Below are 19,531 nucleotides of genomic sequence, written 5' to 3'. Positions count from 1 at the left end.
TTAATTGCAGGTCTGCTCGAGTTGAGCTTGAATCAAATGTTTTACTATGACAGCGAAATGCCGCCGCCCCCGATACCGCCGCCCGTTGCCGTTAAATCGCCGCCTGCATCACCGCCACTACTTGCAGTGGTTACACCGGTGGTGCAGCTGCGGCGGGGAAAGCTGCGATCGCGAAGGAAGAAGGCAAGCAATAGCAGCAGCAGCAGTAGCACCACCACCACCACCACCACCACACGGAAAAGCATTCCACAGCCGACGGTGCGGAGCAGTGCGGCGGCGAATCTGGCGCGGAATGCGGATATGCGGGATGATGGCAAGCTGCAGTGTCCGCAGTGTCCAAACGCATACACGAGGGTATCCGCACTGAAACGGCACCTGGAGTTCGAGTGCGGGATGCTGGAGAACTTCCGGTGCCAGGTTTGCGATGCGGGCTTCAAGCGCAAGGACTCGCTGCTTAGGCATTGCAAGGTCAAGAAGCACAATACCAAATATTTGTTTTAGACTGAAACCGAGAGAGCCATTAAATACGTTAATATAACGATGCCAATGTATATTACCTTGGGAACTACTTTCCTTCTTCCATATTGTTTCGAGTTGTGTCTCGCGTGTCCCAAGATCAACCACCATATAAAGCCATATGATATCTGTATATGTTATAATTTTTGCTTGCCCAAAGAAACAGATACACTTTCAAACACACACATTCATTTTCACTTCATTACGATTTTTATCCATAACTTACACCTTAGTAAAACAACACAAACAAAGGGATATATATCCTTTCTCTTCTTGAGGCTTTCGTCTTATCTATCAACAATTCCTTCTCTACTTTTTTCTCCTACGAATAACCCTTAACCCAACGCCCGCCCGCCCGTCCGCCCGCTCCCCCCTTTTTTGCCATGCTGCTGTGCAATTGTTTTTATATACATATATATATATGCCTGTTTGAAATTTGTTTTTGTTTAATGCAAACAAAAAATTAATTTATTAATTTACCACAAAACGAAAATAATAATGCTTTCGAAACTAATCTGGCATTTTGAATCTCGAAAATAACAAATTGCTTGTTTTGTCTTGAAAAATAAACAACTAAAAAACAAATAAAAACTTAACATTCGATAACGAATAAAAAAAAAAAAAAAAACAAAAACGCATGATTGACCAAAAATTAACGTTTAACGTTTTAAGAACAGAAAATCGCAAAGGAATTTTTGTAGAAAGCGTAATTCGAAACTGAGAAAACATGAAAATACCAAACGAAAAACAAAAACAAATTTCAGGCCTGCAGCTGATAGACGACTCCTCATCCAGTCAGCAGAATCATCATCTGAATGGAAGCAAGCTGGAGCTGATGGATGGCAGCAGCGATGACTACCATCAGGGATCATCGGCATCGTTGCATCACTTTCAGGCGCCGCATTTTGATCACTTCCATGGATTACTAGCCGGCGGAAATGGTGGAGTAGCCGGAGGTGGAGGGCAGGAGGAGAGTTTCACATGCCCGCAATGTTATAGGACGTATCGAAGGCATGGCACCTTGCGACGCCATTTGCGTCAGGAGTGCGGCAAGGGCAAGAGTATGGTGTGCTCAGTGTGTGGGCATCGCACGAAGCGAGCGGATCACCTGCGCCAGCATGTGCGTAAGAAGCATCCGGAGATTGCCATGCGATCGCTATTCAAGCGTCAGCAAAGAGCAGCAGCAGCAGCTGCGGCCGCCTCATCCGGTGGCGAGGAGCACAAGGCCGATCCCGAAATAGTGGATCTGGTGGACATGCTTGACGAGGCAGGAGTGGCGGCCGTGGATGAGGATCAGCATGCCTATCTAGTCGAAGATGATGATGAAGATGAACTGCAGCACCAGCACCAACAACAGCAACAGCAACAGCAGCAGCAGCAGCAGCAGCCGTCGTCGCATTTAATGGAAGAAACAACGACCAGTAGCTATTATCGCCAGCAGCTCCGGCAGCAGGCCCTGCTGCAGCAGGCTCTTCAGCAGGTGGCAGCTGCAGCGGCAGTGGTGGCCAGTGGCTCCTCCTCATCCTCCGCGGAACTGCTGAAGGGGGAGGGTTTGTAAGGGCGGTGGGGATAGCATTTTGAACTGAGGGGGCGGGTTCTCCTCTCCTCTACCTCCATTTCGAGAAAAAGACGCGCAGACAACGCTATCCTGTCCACATAAATCTCTACTACTAATCGAATTAACCAAAGAGCAGCGGTTGAACTTTGACCTTAAGCTTGCAACATCTTTTTTTCCTGCATTTATATTTTATAATTTTTTTTTTGGCTGTCACACAACCAAAATATATGAGTATTTCTTTTTCCAGCGCTAAATCAAAAAGTTTAGAACTAATCTAATAATATATAAAAAAAACTATATATATTTTGTATAAATTAAAAAGAAAAGAAGAAAAAGGAGAAAGCTAAAAACTAAAAATAAATGCTACGTTTTTTATAAACCAAAACAAAACAAATGCGTTTTTCAATTGATGCATGAAACGACAAAAAAAAAAAAAAAAAAAATAAATGGAAACCGAGTTTCGAAATTTATTTAATTACTGATTATTTTTGGTAAATAACATTTTCTCAAACATTTTGTTGGTGCCAAAGTTGATTATTTTTGTGTTTACCTTTAAGTTAAGCTTAAGTTTTAACTGCGGCGAGATGTATTTCAATGTATTAGCGGCGTCGGTTAACCTAATCCACATTATATATTGCATAATACAAGATATAGCTATAAGCCAAAACAACAACACACTGTAAAAAAATGAAACAAAACCCAAATCAAAAACAGCGAAGACTCAACACGAACATATTATACACACAACATAAACACCACCCCGCCATAACTCTATTTCTCCACTCTTCTCCCTTCTTTGACTCTCTGTACTCTCTGTAAGAAATCGTTAAACAGTCTCAGCAAATCTTAGACAAAAACCCAATCACAATTCTTACAGATTTAAGGACGCTTTACTGTAATTATGCCACGGCAGTTATAGCAGCGGCCAGTGCTGCCAGCAAGAAGCCGGCGGAGCATCAGACCACCTCAACCGCAAACCACCAGAACCTCAACCATCAGCAGCAGCAGCAGCAGCTGCAGCAGCAACTGCACCTCCACAGCAGCAACAGTAACAATAGTAGCAGTGGTGCTCCCGCTGAGATTTGTGAGCCGGAAGTAACGATACGCAGAATGTACAAATGCGGAAACTCTGGTCAGGCGGAAGCCATTGTAAATCACCTGCAAACGACCGGTCAGCAGCAGCACCAGCAGCTTCACTGCAACGCCACCAACTGCAGTGGTTGTCACATGTCTGCGGCAGCGGCCTCCTTCCAGTTGGCCAATCTGCTCAACAGCAGCATACGTCCGTCGGCGAACAAACCACCACAACGTAATCACATTTCTGCCAGTGGCAACACGAGCACCAGCAACAATGCCAACAGCAGTAGCGGTTCCAGCAGCTCCTTGGCTGCCAAAAAGTCCAGCATACAGTTCCATTGCGAGTTCTGCAACTTTAGCTGCTCGTGGCGCTACGATTTGAAACTCCATCTGAGACAGAAGCACGGCATTCATCAGCTTAAGAAAGTCTAGGACTTGGGCGGACTGTGATTCCAAGATTGAGATCAAAACTGGCTGTTATATATTGTACATCTAACATACACACACATCCCTTTTTATAGTTAAGAAACGTTGTTTAATCTCGCTCTATTGTTCTGTGTCTGTCTGCTAAGTCAATATCTGAAGTTAAATATATGTGTACGAATATTTATTGAAATGGATGTTGATTTTTTTTTATCACCTATATCAACTTTAAATATTGTATTTTTAGAGCCAGTCAGTGATGCCAAAATTTACTTCGGAGACCAACCACACAAAACCTCATTTTCGGTGTTTAACACGAAAATTTACAAAATAATAAACAAAATCCAATTGTATAATTTTTAACAAAGTTGAAAACAAAACTGAAGTTTTTTATTCATTTTAAAAGGTTTACCATTAAATTACAATTTTTGTTTACAACTTGTAACAATTTTGTTTGATAAGTACCTATTTGTTAGTTGATAGTTTCTAAACTTATTTTTTGTATTTTTGTTCGAGAAAGTATTTAAAATGTATTTACTTTAATTATTGTTTCTGTTTAAAATTGTTTAGCGTAGCCTCTTCAGTAGTTTTTGTTGAAAATGAATTTGTATCATTATGTAAAGTTGATTTAGACTTTGAATTGTATAATTTGTGTTAGTTTTCCTTCAACTTCTCAAAAACGAAAAAAAAAATATCAATGAAAATTGACAATTAAGTTTAGTTTTAAGTTAAGTTCATAAACAATATTTGAAGCGACGATTTGAGTCTTGTTTATACCAATTACGATTAAGCCTAATTCTGGACCTTGTGTTTATGATTTTTCACACATGTTTCTTTTTATTTTCTTTTCATTTTCATTTCATACAATCCCCACAAAAACATCAAAAACAAAAACAACCAACCAATCAAATCAAATCGAATCGAATCGACACTCTAATCTCCCCAAATCACCAAATAACCCAATCAATCGAATCAATCACCAAAACCACATATAAATCTCCACACATCATGAATATCACACCACACACAACTAACTAATGATCGCCGGGATTCGATTTGGTTCGATTCCATCAGACCTGAAGTACGATTACAAGCACAGCGTTTTTGGCAGCGATGATGCGGATCCGGATCAGTACAAGGAGCGGTTTCATTGCGCCGTCTGCAACAAGAGCTACCTGCGCAAGCGTCACCTGCAGCGGCACATGCGCGACGAGTGCATCGGCATTCCGCCGCGTTTTAACTGCGAGTTTTGCAGCTCCCGTTTCCGACGCAAGTATCATATGGTGCGCCATTTGGTCTCCAAGCACGGCATTCCGCCGGCCATTGCCCAGATGACCACGGGCAGTGGTTCGCGCACATCGAACGGTGGCTCTCTGGACCTAAAGCCCGGTCTAGCTGGTCTCCAACAGATGGGCGGTGGCGGCGGCGGCGGCGGCGGTGGTGGTTCCAGTGGCGATTGTGGGGCTAGTGTGGGCAGTGCTGGATCCCACAATGGCTGCGAGAGTCCCATACCGGAAAACCTATCGCTGCGCAAGGAAAACTACGAGAACGAGAATCTGTCGGGCTCGCGCTGCACATCGCCATTGCCGCCGCACATTATGCCGATACCCACGTACGGGCTGACTGGTGCCATCACGGCGATCTCTGCAGCAGCAGCCGTGGTCGAAGAGCAGGCGGCAGCGGCGGCGGCCGCAGCAGCAGCAGCCGTTGCAGAAGCACATGCCAAGAACAACAACGAATCCGGAGGAGGACGAACAGTGGACCCCGACGATGAGGAGGCGTTGGCCGCACAAGCCGCCGAGGCTGCTGCAGCACTTGGCATCAAACCGGAACCGGTGACGCCCAGCAAGGTGCAGCACCTGATGAACGAGGAGTGGAACATGAAGCTGGGTCTGCAGATCATATCGAATTCATTGCTCAAGGAGCGATTAATGAACACTATGCCATTTGCTTATAACAATAACTAAGCTCTCTCGACGACTATAGCTATATATTTGTACGTCTTATTTATTGAAACTCAAAGAATCTCTCATTTTATTTTGTCAAGAGTCTAGGCTCTACGTATATGTATAACTGTATCCATACGTTTTCGCCCCCCAATCCCAACCCCAACCCCCCATTTAATATGTATTGCCCCAAACAAAGAATCTCAAACGTAGACATTCCATTTCGAAAGATCATTTTAATTATTTAATTTTTGTGAGTCGCGCTAGACAAAATGTGTCTTAAAATTTGTCAATATTACAATGTTGAATCAGCCAACGAAACTTTCCTAAAACCAACGATAACGAACTTGAACCGTCACGAATTTGTAATTTTATAAGAAGTTTTACTGCATGACAGGGACGACGGGATTACTTTATCCAAAAAGTGTCCACCACCAAAACTATTGTTAGTCATTTAAGATGAAACCAAAAAAGAAAAAAGTCAAGAGAGAATATCAAATCTTTTACTACAAGTTGAGTAATTTCAATTTGATTTAATCCAAAAAATACAAAATACTCAACTACCCGCCTCCTAACTTTCCTCTCGCAAATAGAGGAGACCATGGAGGTAGATTTATAATTGTAATGCACTTATTCCAAATGATATGCCACCAAATTGTATGACCTAGTTAAGTTATTATTATTATTATACTATACATTTCTAGTATGTATGCCTAAAATTAAAACCTAATTTATCCAAAGTCCAAACGAAAACAAAAATGAGAAAATTATATTTTTAAATGAATAAATTACGAAAAACACCAAATACAAGAAATATACTATATTTATGTATTCAATTGCAGCAATCGAAAGTTTTATTTTTTAAATCCCTTTGTCATCCCCAGTCCCAATTCTTTATCGTCGTCATCAGTCTTTGCATTATCATCTTTTGTTCCAACTATGATTCATCAACATTTTCCGTTCGTCGTCATCGTGTTTGTTTTCTGTTCTCCATTTTTCCTCATTCAGTTTTGTCATTTTTTTTTTTTATTGTGCGAAAATTGTTCGAATTTTTCACTAACCTATTTTTATTACTAAATTTCTTTTAGATGTCTTCTACAAACAAAACTGTTGTTGTACTACCCCACTACTCCATCCACCACTACTACTCCAATATCTACTACCTACTATCACATACTATCTATGAAGCCGACCGTATCTAGTTCTGGAAATGTCAACCGTCTGCAGCGCATCGATCTGCGAAAAAAGAAAAGTCTGTCACTTAACAGTATTATATACCATTCATATTTTTTTTTTTATATATTCTATGATATATATCTTTGTTCTGTGTAAACTCTCGCCTCGAATTGTTTTTGTCTGGGTTTCAACTTGATCTACACGTACATAAAGCGATATAGTGCTTTTCGGAGTCAACTTGGAAGATTCCTTCTGTTTTTAAAGAAATGTTTGATTTGGAACAAAAGTTAAGCTATGCCTCCGAGATCCGTAATGCACTAGATCGTTTTATAAGCATGTTCTCAACAAAATTCGTGTCAATTTTTCACTTCTTTGCTTGGGTTCTCTCATGTGTCTGCTTTTTGTGAATTGAATGCGTGTGTTTTGTGGTGAGTGTTAAAGCGTGTGTCAATTGTGCTTTTTGTGTGGCCTTTTTCCATTTTCTAGTCTTAATCTTCCACTATTTAATAATGTATTTGTGTCTCTTTCAATGATATATTTGCAAAACCAAAATAAACTACTTAACACTTGATGTTTTTTCCTACACAGCAGTTTTTCTACTATTTAAGGCGGTTTAACTTGGGTTTATTACAAATAAAATATAAACTTTTCTAATTCTAAGTGATCTCGATGTTTTACATACATATATATTATATATATATATATATATTTTTTTTTTTTATTTTCCCGTCAAATAGTTTAATTATTTTCGTTTATGGAATGCTTGAAATGTTTTTAAGTCGTTTAATATTTATAAATTTAATTTTATTCTCTATTTATAATTTTTCTTGATTTTTTTGTAGCCTAGCGAATTTGACTTGCTCAAAGAGTACAGAAATTGAAATGTGTAAAGCAGAATATCAAACAGATATTATACAATATATACAGTCAGTCATACACGATCAGGAAACGAATCATTGTATATCCAACTATCCAACTATCAATCAACTCAACTCGATCACTTTCACCCACTCACTCACCCATCCGTCTCCGTGTGCCCCTCTCTCCGCCCCGCACCCACATCTACATTGCAGATTTCGTACTAACCTGGTATCAGCACGCCTGCGATCAGTGCGGCAAGTCCTACAAGACCCGCAAGAGTCTCAGTCGCCATCGACGGTTCGAGTGCCGCTTCACCACCGAAAGACCCATCTTCCAGTGCCCCAGCTGCAACTATGCGGCCAAGAGGAGCGACAACCTCACCAAGCACATCAAGACGCACTTTGCCAAAATGAAAAAGGACTTCCTGCCGTTGGCCTTTCAGATGCAGGCATCCACGGGCATAAATTCCAAATGGGAGGCCACCGCATAGGGAGGGGCTCTAAAAACAAAAACAGAAATTATTTACATCTCTAATCCAGTCCAAGAAGTTTAGTTTTTAGCCATCTGCACGCACGTATTATACATTCAGTTCTTAAAACAAAAACAAAAACAAAAAAATTGCCAACTAGCCAGGACGGTCTGCAATGATCTACTGAGTTCGCGCAGGAGCTTAATTGTATCGCAAAGCCAAAGACAAGCAAAAAATTTCAGCTTTCACTTTGTATTATGTATGGTAAACTTGATTTGCATAAATTTGGTTAATTCATGTAAATGGTATACAAACGTTGCGAGCGCAACCAACCTGTCGCCTGCTTAAAATTCCAATCATTGCAGTCGACGTCTCTCGGTTCTCATTTAAAATTCGTATTTTAGATTTAAGTTAAGCGCAGAAATTTTTGCAATCATAACTTATGCTTCAGCTAGTCTGACATTTTCCTAAGTTAATTTAAGTTTAAAATTGGTAGACTTTAGTTTTTAGCCCAGTAAGCCAAAACAGTCCAAAGAAAAAACGTGAACGAAACTAAGTCAGGGAGGGGGTTAAACTACTGAGAGTAGTTTGCGGTCATTGACCCACACAATTTGCATTCCTAAGAACAAAAAAAAAAAAACAAACAAACAAATACCAAAAGACAAAACAAGTGAAACATTTTTCGATATAGTCTAGTTTGTAGTAAGAGAAGGCCATGCCAAATCAGCGAAATTCCAAATAAAACCCAACTAACACTAAACTTTTGTGGATTAAGTTAATACAATCTAAGTTCCTTTGCTAGCTAGGATTATGACTAACTAACTGATAGACAAGGATCTCAAAATGAAGACAAATTAAATGCAACCAACAGTACAAGTACAACAAACAATTAACAATTAACTAAAACTAAACAGCCGCAAACAAATAGTTCAAATATAAAACAAGCATATATATTTACAGAGCAGCCAAAGAAACGAAAAAAAAACAAAGCCCAAGTCGTAAGCAGTTAACTATATATTTTGTGAACCGTTGAAAAATGTGAAACGAATTTTGTGAACAGACGAGTATAACAAGCGAAAATGATATTTAGCTAGACATTTAAGCCATTTAAACGTAAACGCATATATATTTATAACCCAAAATCAACTATTTTTATATGTCAGAGTCATAACTAAGTATTTTTTATATGCATATTTTTGTAACTCAAATAAAATTGTATTGATAAAGAAACCGTTTGTATATCTAGTGGGTCGCTCTCTTTCCTCATCTCTCTGTCGTCCAGTTTACTAAACATGTTTCATTGCAGACCCATATCAAGCATCATCATCATCTTATATGCATCAACTTCAGTCAAGATCAGTCATCATTTCACAGCGTTCATTCAAAATATAAAACAAAGCAAACCCAGCAAATAAATAAAACCAAGCCAATCTGCAACTACTGCTGCTAGCTCTGCTCACGCTTCACCATGCCACGCCCACACAAAATACAAATATTTTAAATCAAGCAAAACACCCCGCAACACACACTAACTGTAAATATCACCACTTTATTACTATTCCTATTTTAATTTATAATACTCAATGCAAAAAAATAACTTTACAAAATTATAGCAAAAAAAAAAAAAAAAAAAATTGTTTACAAACTTTAAGAATATATATATTTTTTTTTATACTGAAATCTTGTTACTTTTTCAAAACGAAATATCTCTGCTCTAGTTGTGTAAGATGTCGACCAATTAGATGGAACACCACCGAGACTCATGAATATATAAATCTCTTCTTTTTTCTTCTCCTTCTATACAAAACGTTAAACATCTAAACCAAAATTGTAGCTCCAAGCAGCTATGCCTCCAACTCGAGCCAAACTCCGCCACCCACTGGGGGGACATCGGCCAGTTCGGCGCAATCCCTGATCCGCGACTACTGGTACGAGCTGAAGTTCTCCGATCTGTTCAAATTCATAAATCCGGATGGACGTTACCAGTGCCCGAGATTCAATTGCCTGAAGAGCTACAAGGACGCCAGCTCGCTGCAACGACATATCAGGTGAGTGGATTATAGTCGAGCTATTAGTTCTCGATCTCTGGTCGGGGTCTGTCTGATGATGTTGTGAATACTAAATACTGACTATTGAATATTGAATACTGATACCTGAATATCTGCCTCTCTCTCCCTCTCTCTATATCTATCCGAATACGAATCTGAATCTGAATCCGAATCCGAATCCGAATCCGATATCTCCCCCAGATATGAATGTGGTGGACAGAAAAAATTTCGCTGTCTGATGTGCGGCAAAGCATTTTCACAAAGCTCCCACCTAAAGCGACACCTTGAGAGCGGTGTCTGTGTCAAATATTACTTATGAGATAATGTTTTCTTTAAAATCAAATAGAATAAGCGTTATCCCAATAGGCAGAAGATCAACTGACGATCAAAATGAACAACTTGAACATGATTATATACACGTATATTACAAACACACACACACACAATACAGCAACACAACAACCAACAAAAAGATATATAGAACAATTAGATAAAACCAAGAACAATTACAAATAACAAACAACAAAACGAATTTATTGGATGCCACATCATTTATAAAGAAAATGGATAAAACAAAAACAAAAAACAAAAAAAAAAAACCAACCAATCTATATATATATAGTATATATGATGAGAATTATTGTTGAAACTGAGCATTAAAGAAACAAACAGAATACTTAGTTAAAGAAAAAGTGAAAATATTTAACAAGCTAGAACAACAATATATACACATATATATATATATATTAAATGCAGTCAGTGAACATTTTATAGGATTTTAGTAAAATGTAAAACCAGATAAAAAAACCTAAGAAAATGAACAAAAAAAAAGGAACTAAACTAAGGAATAGAACAGAGAGGCAAAACAAACAAACGTTAAAAAACAAAGGATAAGAAATTAAACAAAACAAACAGAGAAAACATACACGCAAGGAAGCTAAGAGCAAAACAATTTTAGTCAAACTAACCAAAACTACGTAATTTTAGTTAAAATATATAAATAATATAGAAACTAAACCAAGCAAAACTTAGTGAAATTAACAAATGAGAGAAATGCATCTATAACAACCAACAGAAGGAAAGAACAGAAACAGAAACAGAAAAAAAAAAAAAACAAATGCATATAACAAAACGTACTGTGTTTATTTGTTGCCAAATATATATCTATTATATATATTTCTAATATATAATATAATTAATACGATTCTTGTTATAACACACAACCACGAAAATTAACTAAACCTGAAATGCGATAGTGGATGACATCAAAAACAATAAGAACGGAGCAAGAAAATCATCAAAAAAGAAAAACTTTATGTTATTGTTTAAGTTGTTATTATGCCAGGTACATAGACACACCAACACACACGCTGGCAATGCACAGTGAAACCTCTGGACTTATAACGAAAAGTGTGTCCAGATGGGATCCTTTGGGGTCTTCACTGCATAACCCCAGAAAAATACAGCAAATTAAGTCTCATAGAGTCAACTTTGGTTAGGCATCACGAATGTTTAGCAGAGACAGATGGATAAAAGGGATTGCAGGAAGATTTGTTACATGGTTCCAAGAACAAAAATAGTAAAAAGAGTTTATATACATATATACAAAACATATACATATGAGGAAACAACCACATCTACATAAAAATATACACATATAGAACTATATATAATGCTATATTAGCAAAAATGTTGTCTGTTGAACAAAGAGAGGTTATTAAGGAAAAGCAAATTGTTAAAAAGTCAGTGCAGAAGTTAAGATAAGGATGTTGGTAAATTAAACTCACATCGCCAAATATAATTGTGTACGAATGAATGGGAGCGTGTGTGGGTGTGTGTGTGTGTGCGTAGACTTGTGCTTGTGGGTGTGTGTGCCAATCGGTTGAAGAATTTTGTACCAGAAAAAAAAAAAAAATAGAACATTTTGTGCCATTAGAAATTCTCCACCAAAACTGAAAATAAAATGCAATGCTGCTGCTTTAGAGAAGAAAAAGAAGCCATAGAAGAGATCGAACAATATACTCATATATAGATATATATGTAAACCAATATGATTTGTTGTTGCATTCGAAGACGAAAAAAAGGATTCTGTTGACAAGTGTAATTATAGTACATTTTCGTTGTTAGTTCAAAGATTGATTTTAGTAAAATTTTTGACGGCAAAAGTGACAACTAAATGCTATGAGAGTGCCATTATCAAACAAATTTTTAATATATATATATATAAATGATAAATTATTGAAATTATATGAGGATAAAATATATATAACCTAAGCAGGAGGCAACTAAAAATAATTTCTAGTTAGGATCGCAGTAAGGAAGAAAGAGCGCAGGATATATATTGTTTGTTGCTTGTTGATTGTTAATCTTTGGGTTGCAGATAATAAACCTACGCGTATATGCAAAATACATGTATATGACAGTACAATAAACAAATATTATATAAATACAGAAAACAAACAGCAATAGAAAAACTGTATGAACTCGAATGAACTAGACAAATTATACACAGTATAAAGGAAGATAAAAACGAATGAAAATCAATTATAGTGAAGTACTACTAACTGCAGTTTAAGACCGGGTTGACACTAAACCATAACCAACCGACTGATCGGGCTTATGAAAATTGTTACGTGATAGTGATATATGATGAAAACTTGGTTAATTAAGGCAACTATCCTCTAGCCCAAATCGCAGCTTTAAGTCGGCGGAAATTTGATTTTAGTGTCAACCATCGGTATTAGCACATGTTCACCTCCACCCCCCCGCAAATAACTAAAACCAAAGGCAAATTTTTGATTGATTTACTTCAATTTGGTTACAAAATTCTGCCACAAGTGCAATACTTCAAAAGTTTGTTGACAATTTGTCTTGTGCGGCTATTTGCCAAAGTCAATTTTTGAAATGAATAGTCTAAAGAACCATTTTGTAACCCAGAAAACTACCAAGCGAACAAGACAAATTGTGGGACTCTTTGAAGAAATAGGGAAAATATTGCTTTCAAATTAGTTGAAATTTATTTGAGAATTATTCGCTTTACTTGTATGATTTATGTTTTTTGTTAAACTAATTTACTAAGACCTTGTTGCAAGTAGCTAAATTATTATTATTATTTTTTTGCTGTTAAAGTTTAGATAAGGGGAAAGAAACATGGAATGTTTCGAAATAACTTTTTTGTTAAATCGTTTTTCTTTAAATTAGTTGTAACACTGTTTTAATATTATTACACATACAATTATATATCGTTTCACATTAATTTAACCAGAGAACTCTTTAAGTTTTAACTTTTGTTATATTGTTAATTAATATTTATTGATTAAGAGCAGAAAACCGTTTGCGAAAAAAAAGTTAGAGTTAACTATGTAAGTTACAAAATAATGAACAAAATATACTCCAAAGAAACCAACCAAATATATATATATACACACATATATACAAGAACATATACATATACCAATATATATATATTTTAGACGAAAACTGAACAAAGCAAAAACAGCAACCCAGACAAGAAAACGTTTTAGTAAAAGTGTATTTGGAACAATGAAATTGCCATAACAGTCTAAAAGGATTAAAGGATATATATTATATATATAAATATATATATATATATATATATTACCAAACCAAAAACAATAATTACCAGAACAAGAACAACCAAGAACAACCGGAAGGAAAGTTTAACTGTAACGAAAGTTGTTTATTTTTTGTAGCGTAATATTTAACAACAATGAAACCAAGTAAATTGATAAATGATATATACATATATTTATTGTTAACGAAACCACGGAAAAGGCGAAATTATGAAACAAATTTATACAACATGAAAAATAAATAAAAAGTAAACAGAAAAAAAAGCAAGAAAAACTTTCATTGACGAAGCTGATATTGTTAGTACCTTAAAAACATGAAATAAAACAAAAACCAATTAATAATTATTAATAATTGTAATAACAAGCGGTAGGATTAAAAAATGAACAAAACAAAAAAAACCATGCAAAAACAAGAATTGATGTAACCAAAACCAAGCTAAGACCATTTGGGATTATGTTTTAATTTTTCGAGAAACCATTTAACCCCAAAAATTGTTATTTTTGCGAAAACTGAACAAATGGCATTATATATGGAATCGTTTATATACACATTGTTTGAAGAAAGTGGTAACAGAAAAAAAAAAAACAAACCAACAAGAATAATAAAGATTGATATTGAAATGTTGAAACCCCAAAAAAAAAAGAATCAAGGCCATTAATTATTAATTTCGGGCAGATTTGGGGGCTACCAGGTTGTATTTGTCTGAATTAATCACTTTCCCTACTTACAGGTCGACTATGATGAAGGGTCAAGAGTCAGGTCAATGGTTTGTTGAAAAAAAAAAACAAAAAACCATTGCTACCGTTACGCCATAGTAGACGGTACTACCTGCAACTGTGGGCAAAAGTTATTGCCTAAAAAAATTGTTTTATTTATTTTTTTTTTTTTTTTGTAAAGTTAAAAAGTGTTTGGAATGGTAAGATTTTGTCAAATTGTATTCTCTTTTTGGTTTAGTTTTAGCTATGTAAATCTCCTTTAGCTACCGATGTAACTTTCTGCTACAATAACTACTCTCTATCGCTGAGCAATTGAACTGGTAGTTGGTTATACAAAAACATGCATACACATATCATACATAGAGCATTCATCATCAGTCCTCCCCCAAATGAATATTGTCTAACTATGTTTTCGCTGCCATTAAAAGATACTGAGACCATGATGCTGTAAATTAACAAATTTTCTAACCTATTTCGTTTCTTTCTCGAAACTTTTTTAGAGAACGCCTGGACGATCTCCGTGAAATCGGTCACATCGCTGAACAGTGTCTTACCATCGAACAACGCGCACATTTGTCCGCGATGCGAGAAGGCCTACACCTACAAGAAGAATCTCTCGAGGCATCTGCGTTACGAATGTGGTCGTCTGCCCACTGAGAAGTGTCGCCATTGTTCCTACGTAGCGCGCTACAAGCATAGTCTCAATATGCACGTAAAAACGCAGCATCCGGAGAACCTCAGTGATATTACATTGGGATCGGGCGAGGGCGATAGGCGGGATGTGCCCGTTTTGGGCCGGGCTTTGGCCCGTGGTCTGTTCGAGTCGTCCCCAGTGGACAAAGTTCCTTAATTACTTTTATAACTAGTTTCTAATACGATCTCGAGAAGGTAAGTTTTCTAGGGGAGGGAGAAAAAGAGACCCGATCGATCCGCCTTCTAATGTTAATAAAAAATGCCTTTTTGTAACCAAAATTGAAACGTGTCATTATTGAATTCTTCTATAGTCGTTAAGTTAATTAAGCTTTTCATAAGGGCACGGTTTTTACTCCCTATTTTTTTGGCTGTGGTATTTTGTTTGTCCTTGGTTCTCATTTAATAATTGTGCTGTACAGCAAACACAAACCCACCCAACACACACCTATAAATATAAATCTTTACATTTAAGAACTTAATTTAAGAACTAAAACGAATACGGATCCGAAAATTGTTTGCTTGTTTTTACCAAGTTAAGATGCAACTAAAAAAAAAATGAAGAATAAAACAAAAAAAAAAAAAAAAAAACGATTTCAAAAGGATATTATTAGTGACAGGAGCTGAGCTGAGCTAAGCGGTAAATTTGTACATCCCAAACTTTTACTAACCACCAATCATTCGACTCTGCAGCCTCCAAGCAGGACAAGGGCGAGCAGACGGAAGGAACCCACGATGAATTCGAACTGGACGATTGTCTGCTGGAGAGCAATGACATTGTCATCACCCAGAACAAGGACGGATTCGTGCTGCACGTCAAGAAGTTGGGCAACATAACGGCCGCCAAGTTGGATGAGGATCAGGCGGCGGCACAGCAACAGGCCACAGCGGCGGTCACCGTAACTGGACCGGCCGGACAGCCCACGCCCACGATCACGGAACTCTTGAACGCCGCCGCCGCTTCGCACTCTGAACCCAAGCTAACTGCTCTGACCAATACGCCCATCAAGTTGCCCTCATCGGAATGCGGTAAGTCCAGAACTTGACTTGGTATAGCCATATTTGTAGCAAAGCTAGAGGAATGCAAGTTTTTTTTTTTTAATCCAGTTGAATCTCAGAGTAACGTGAGTAATGCAAAAGCAAATTCAATTAAAAATACTATTGGCTAATTACAATTTTCAGAAAACAATTAAAAAATAATTTAGAACATATTTTCAATTACAACTGGATTATAATATTTGTAAATTACAAATAATGTGAGGTATGCTCTACCAGAATATAGGGAAAATATGTTTTCTTCCTTTAAAAATGTTTTAATAATTGTATAATTGTAATGAACGAATAGCAACTTGACTTAAATCTGTTTTTCCTTTTTTTTTTTTTTAACTAGCAATTTACTAATAAAACTTTTGTATATTGCTCCCCCATTTTCAGAGCTTATCAACATCAAAAAGATTATACCGACAACCACAACGCTTGCCACTCATCATGCGCACACAAGCTCCACAATCATACATCCGCATCACATCATTCAGCATGTGTCCCAGGAGCCGCACCATCAGGAGCACCACCACCAGCAGCAGCAGCATCAGACCATTCACATCGAGGAGGTGCCGCAGACGTCGCAACAGCACCACCAGCAGCAGCAGCAACAGCAGCAGCATCACCACCAGCTTCAGACGGCTCAGCCGACCCATACCCAAGTACAAAGCATAATCACCGCCCATCCGGGTCAGACAATCAATCTGGTGGGTCTGCGCAATGTGCAGATAGCCGATGCGAAACCAATTGCCTCGCGGATACGTTATTCGCGTGGCAAGATCATTGGGCCCACGTTACAGAACCTGCAGATCGTGGAGACACATGAGCCCATCCAGCATCAGCAACACGAACTGGCCGATGGCACCAAGTATGAGATTAGCGAGATTGACCTGAACAATCCGAATGCATCGGCGGCGATCATCAGTGACCTGGTGAAGTACGCCGAGATCGATGACATCGAGCTGCCCGATGGCACAAAGATCGGCATTGGCTTTGCACCCTCGGAGATTACGGAGCACATGCAGACCTCCGGCGGTGAGACGCACATCACCACCATCGAACATGAGCCGCAGGAGCTGCAGACAGTGCATCAGCACGAACAGACACAGCAGACGCATCACATCCATCAGCTGCAGTCGCATCAAATCCAGACGGTTGTGCAGACCAGTGGCAGTCACGAGCAGCACGAGCAGCAGCAGCAGCATCACCACCACCAGAGCATTGAGCTGCAGGACGACGATGGTGTGGAGACAATCTCGCCCGAGGAGCTGGGCATGCACGATTCGAGCAAGAGCTATACCATTCTGACCACACGGCCCATGAAGGAGGAGTCGGAGCACGATCCGTCGGGCATGACCTATGAACTGTCGCTGAGCGACTCGTCTCTGGGTCCTTGCGATGATCCCGAGTCGCGGTATGTGTGCCGTCATTGCGGCAAAAAGTACCGCTGGAAGTCCACGCTGCGGCGCCACGAAAATGTCGAGTGCGGCGGCAAGGAGCCGTGTCATCCCTGCCCGTACTGCAGCTACAAGGCCAAGCAGCGGGGCAATCTTGGGGTCCATGTGCGCAAACATCATCCGGAGAAGCCGCAGCTGGAGAGCAAACGTGGCCGGAAGATCTAAGCAAATGTTGTTGTCGGGGGAGGAGTGTGTGAGTACACAATTGTTGAGTGTAAGCAAACAACCATTTTTGAGTTTTAGACCAGTTTCATTATGATTAATACTATTTTTGTATCATTTTATAATCGTGTACACTCTATTTAATCTTAAAGTTCTTATTTGTTGATTATTTTTATTAAGTTTATAAGTCGATTTCCCCCTCGGTTCTCAAAAACTATACATTTTGGCAAAGCATTAACTCGGTACTGTGTGCACTCAATCTAATTTCATTAGGCTTTAACATGTATGTCTTCTTCACATTTAGTATAATTGGTTATGTATATCGTTTATTTGAACGTAATTTTCAAAATTACAAAACAAAAGCCCCCAAAAACAGTTGACAAGATGGATAACAAAAAAAAAAAAAAAAAAAAAAAAAAAACTTTAATCAATGTGCAAGTATTTTCATGGAAATAACACAAAGAATATAGAAATCAACTATATAACTGGAAAACAGATAAACATTAAGTACAATTAGAAACTTAATTCCGTATGTATGTGTGCGTGCTCTCAAAATAAAAATATTAAATAAAGCCACAAAAAAAATTCTTTATATCGAGCTGAGTTATGTAGAACTATACATAACTGAACCCCTGGAAATTCATTTTACTGCAATTCAACGTTTTTGGAGAAAAGTGCACATAAATTGTATTTTATGAAGATCAGATAAAAATTATTGTAACCTATTTAAGAAAAAAATTAACCGACAAAAGATTGGAATACATTGTAAACTTATCTAAATTGGAGGCTTACAAAATTAAATTTGTAGGAATTTGTTTTCAAATATTTATATAAAAATATATGAAAAATCATACAATTTATATGGAAAAAAACAATGTTATTTTACTGCAAATTACAAAACTTATAAAACTTTACTCGAACTTAGAAAAATTGATTGTGTACAACTAAATATCCGAGTAAAACGTAAACCCTTGGAAAAATATTTTCGCAGATAAAGTTAAATACAAACAAATTCTAAACATATGTATTAGAACAATATATAAATATATATTATGTCTTTTTGCAATTTTTGTGTGTAAATCAATTAATTGATTGAAATTAAACATTTATTATGAATACTTATCTATAGAAATTATATTTTGAGAAATAGTTGTAAAAACAGAAGGTCAAAATAAAATTATATAAAAATCACAAAACCAAATTCGAAGCTTTAATATGTGTGTACTAGGTAGAATGTAGTATTTCAACAAGTTCATACTAACATATTTCTCTTTCCAGGTGACCGATAAGACTTCAAGCAGCGTTACCGCCAAGTTAGCTAGCGAACACTTTAAGATCTGATCTTTTCCGAGCATACCTAATATATTTCTCTTTTCTTTTAGATTGGCCAGTGGACCGGGACTTGGATTGGGACCATTGACCACCTCCGCCTGCCAACCATTCGCATTGAGCTAAACTTAAGTAAAAACATGCAAAACAATTGTAAAAGGGAACAATTGCCATTCCTATATTCTATTATGTCTAAGAGCCCAAAATCTAAACGTTCGTTTCTGTATGCCACTAAAAAGTAACCAGACCCGAATCGAACCTGAATCACAACCTGAATCCAAATTCCCAGCCGTGTTTATCGATGTGTGTTCAAGCAAAAAATCCCAACAACAGCAACTACAAAAACCACCCATCCCAAGCAGCACTCCAGCTACTACAGATCAATTAATTTAGTTATCCTCTTTTTAGTTTTTTAAATTTATTTTTAAAATAAATATGTTTACACCCTGCACTAATTGGCCTTAATTT

The 19,531-nt window shown here is 37.5% G+C and overlaps 1 protein-coding gene across 20 annotated transcripts in view; it reads left to right on the top strand.

Moving 5' to 3' along the window:
• Positions 1 to 19,531, top strand: part of LOC108149682 (longitudinals lacking protein, isoforms F/I/K/T) — a 63,188-nt gene that overhangs the window by 17,910 nt on the left and 25,747 nt on the right. Inside the window, exons 6-7 of one of the 20 annotated variants that reach the window (XM_017277430.2) lie at positions 15,768 to 16,103; positions 16,509 to 18,930. The exons of 11 other annotated variants lie outside the window; for them this stretch is intronic. In XM_017277430.2, the coding sequence (XP_017132919.1) occupies positions 15,768 to 16,103; positions 16,509 to 17,737 (1,565 nt within the window). In that variant the 3' untranslated portion in view covers positions 17,738 to 18,930. Of the gene's footprint in view, positions 1 to 10; positions 891 to 1,280; positions 2,342 to 2,951; positions 3,768 to 4,648; positions 6,357 to 6,608; positions 7,282 to 7,769; positions 9,548 to 9,860; positions 10,075 to 10,275; positions 14,329 to 14,884; positions 15,250 to 15,767; positions 16,104 to 16,508; positions 18,931 to 19,531 lie in introns of those variants that run through there. 8 more of the 20 variants (XM_017277444.2, XM_041707385.1, XM_017277446.2 and 5 more) reach the window with 8 other exon arrangements.

The sequence above is a fragment of the Drosophila elegans genome, unplaced genomic scaffold (assembly GCF_018152505.1).
Source record: "Drosophila elegans isolate 14027-0461.03 unplaced genomic scaffold, ASM1815250v1 contig_183, whole genome shotgun sequence".
Lineage (NCBI taxonomy): Eukaryota > Metazoa > Arthropoda > Insecta > Diptera > Drosophilidae > Drosophila > Drosophila elegans.
Note: the sequence above shows the minus strand (reverse complement) of the source record. Positions and strands in the feature narration are given on the sequence as shown.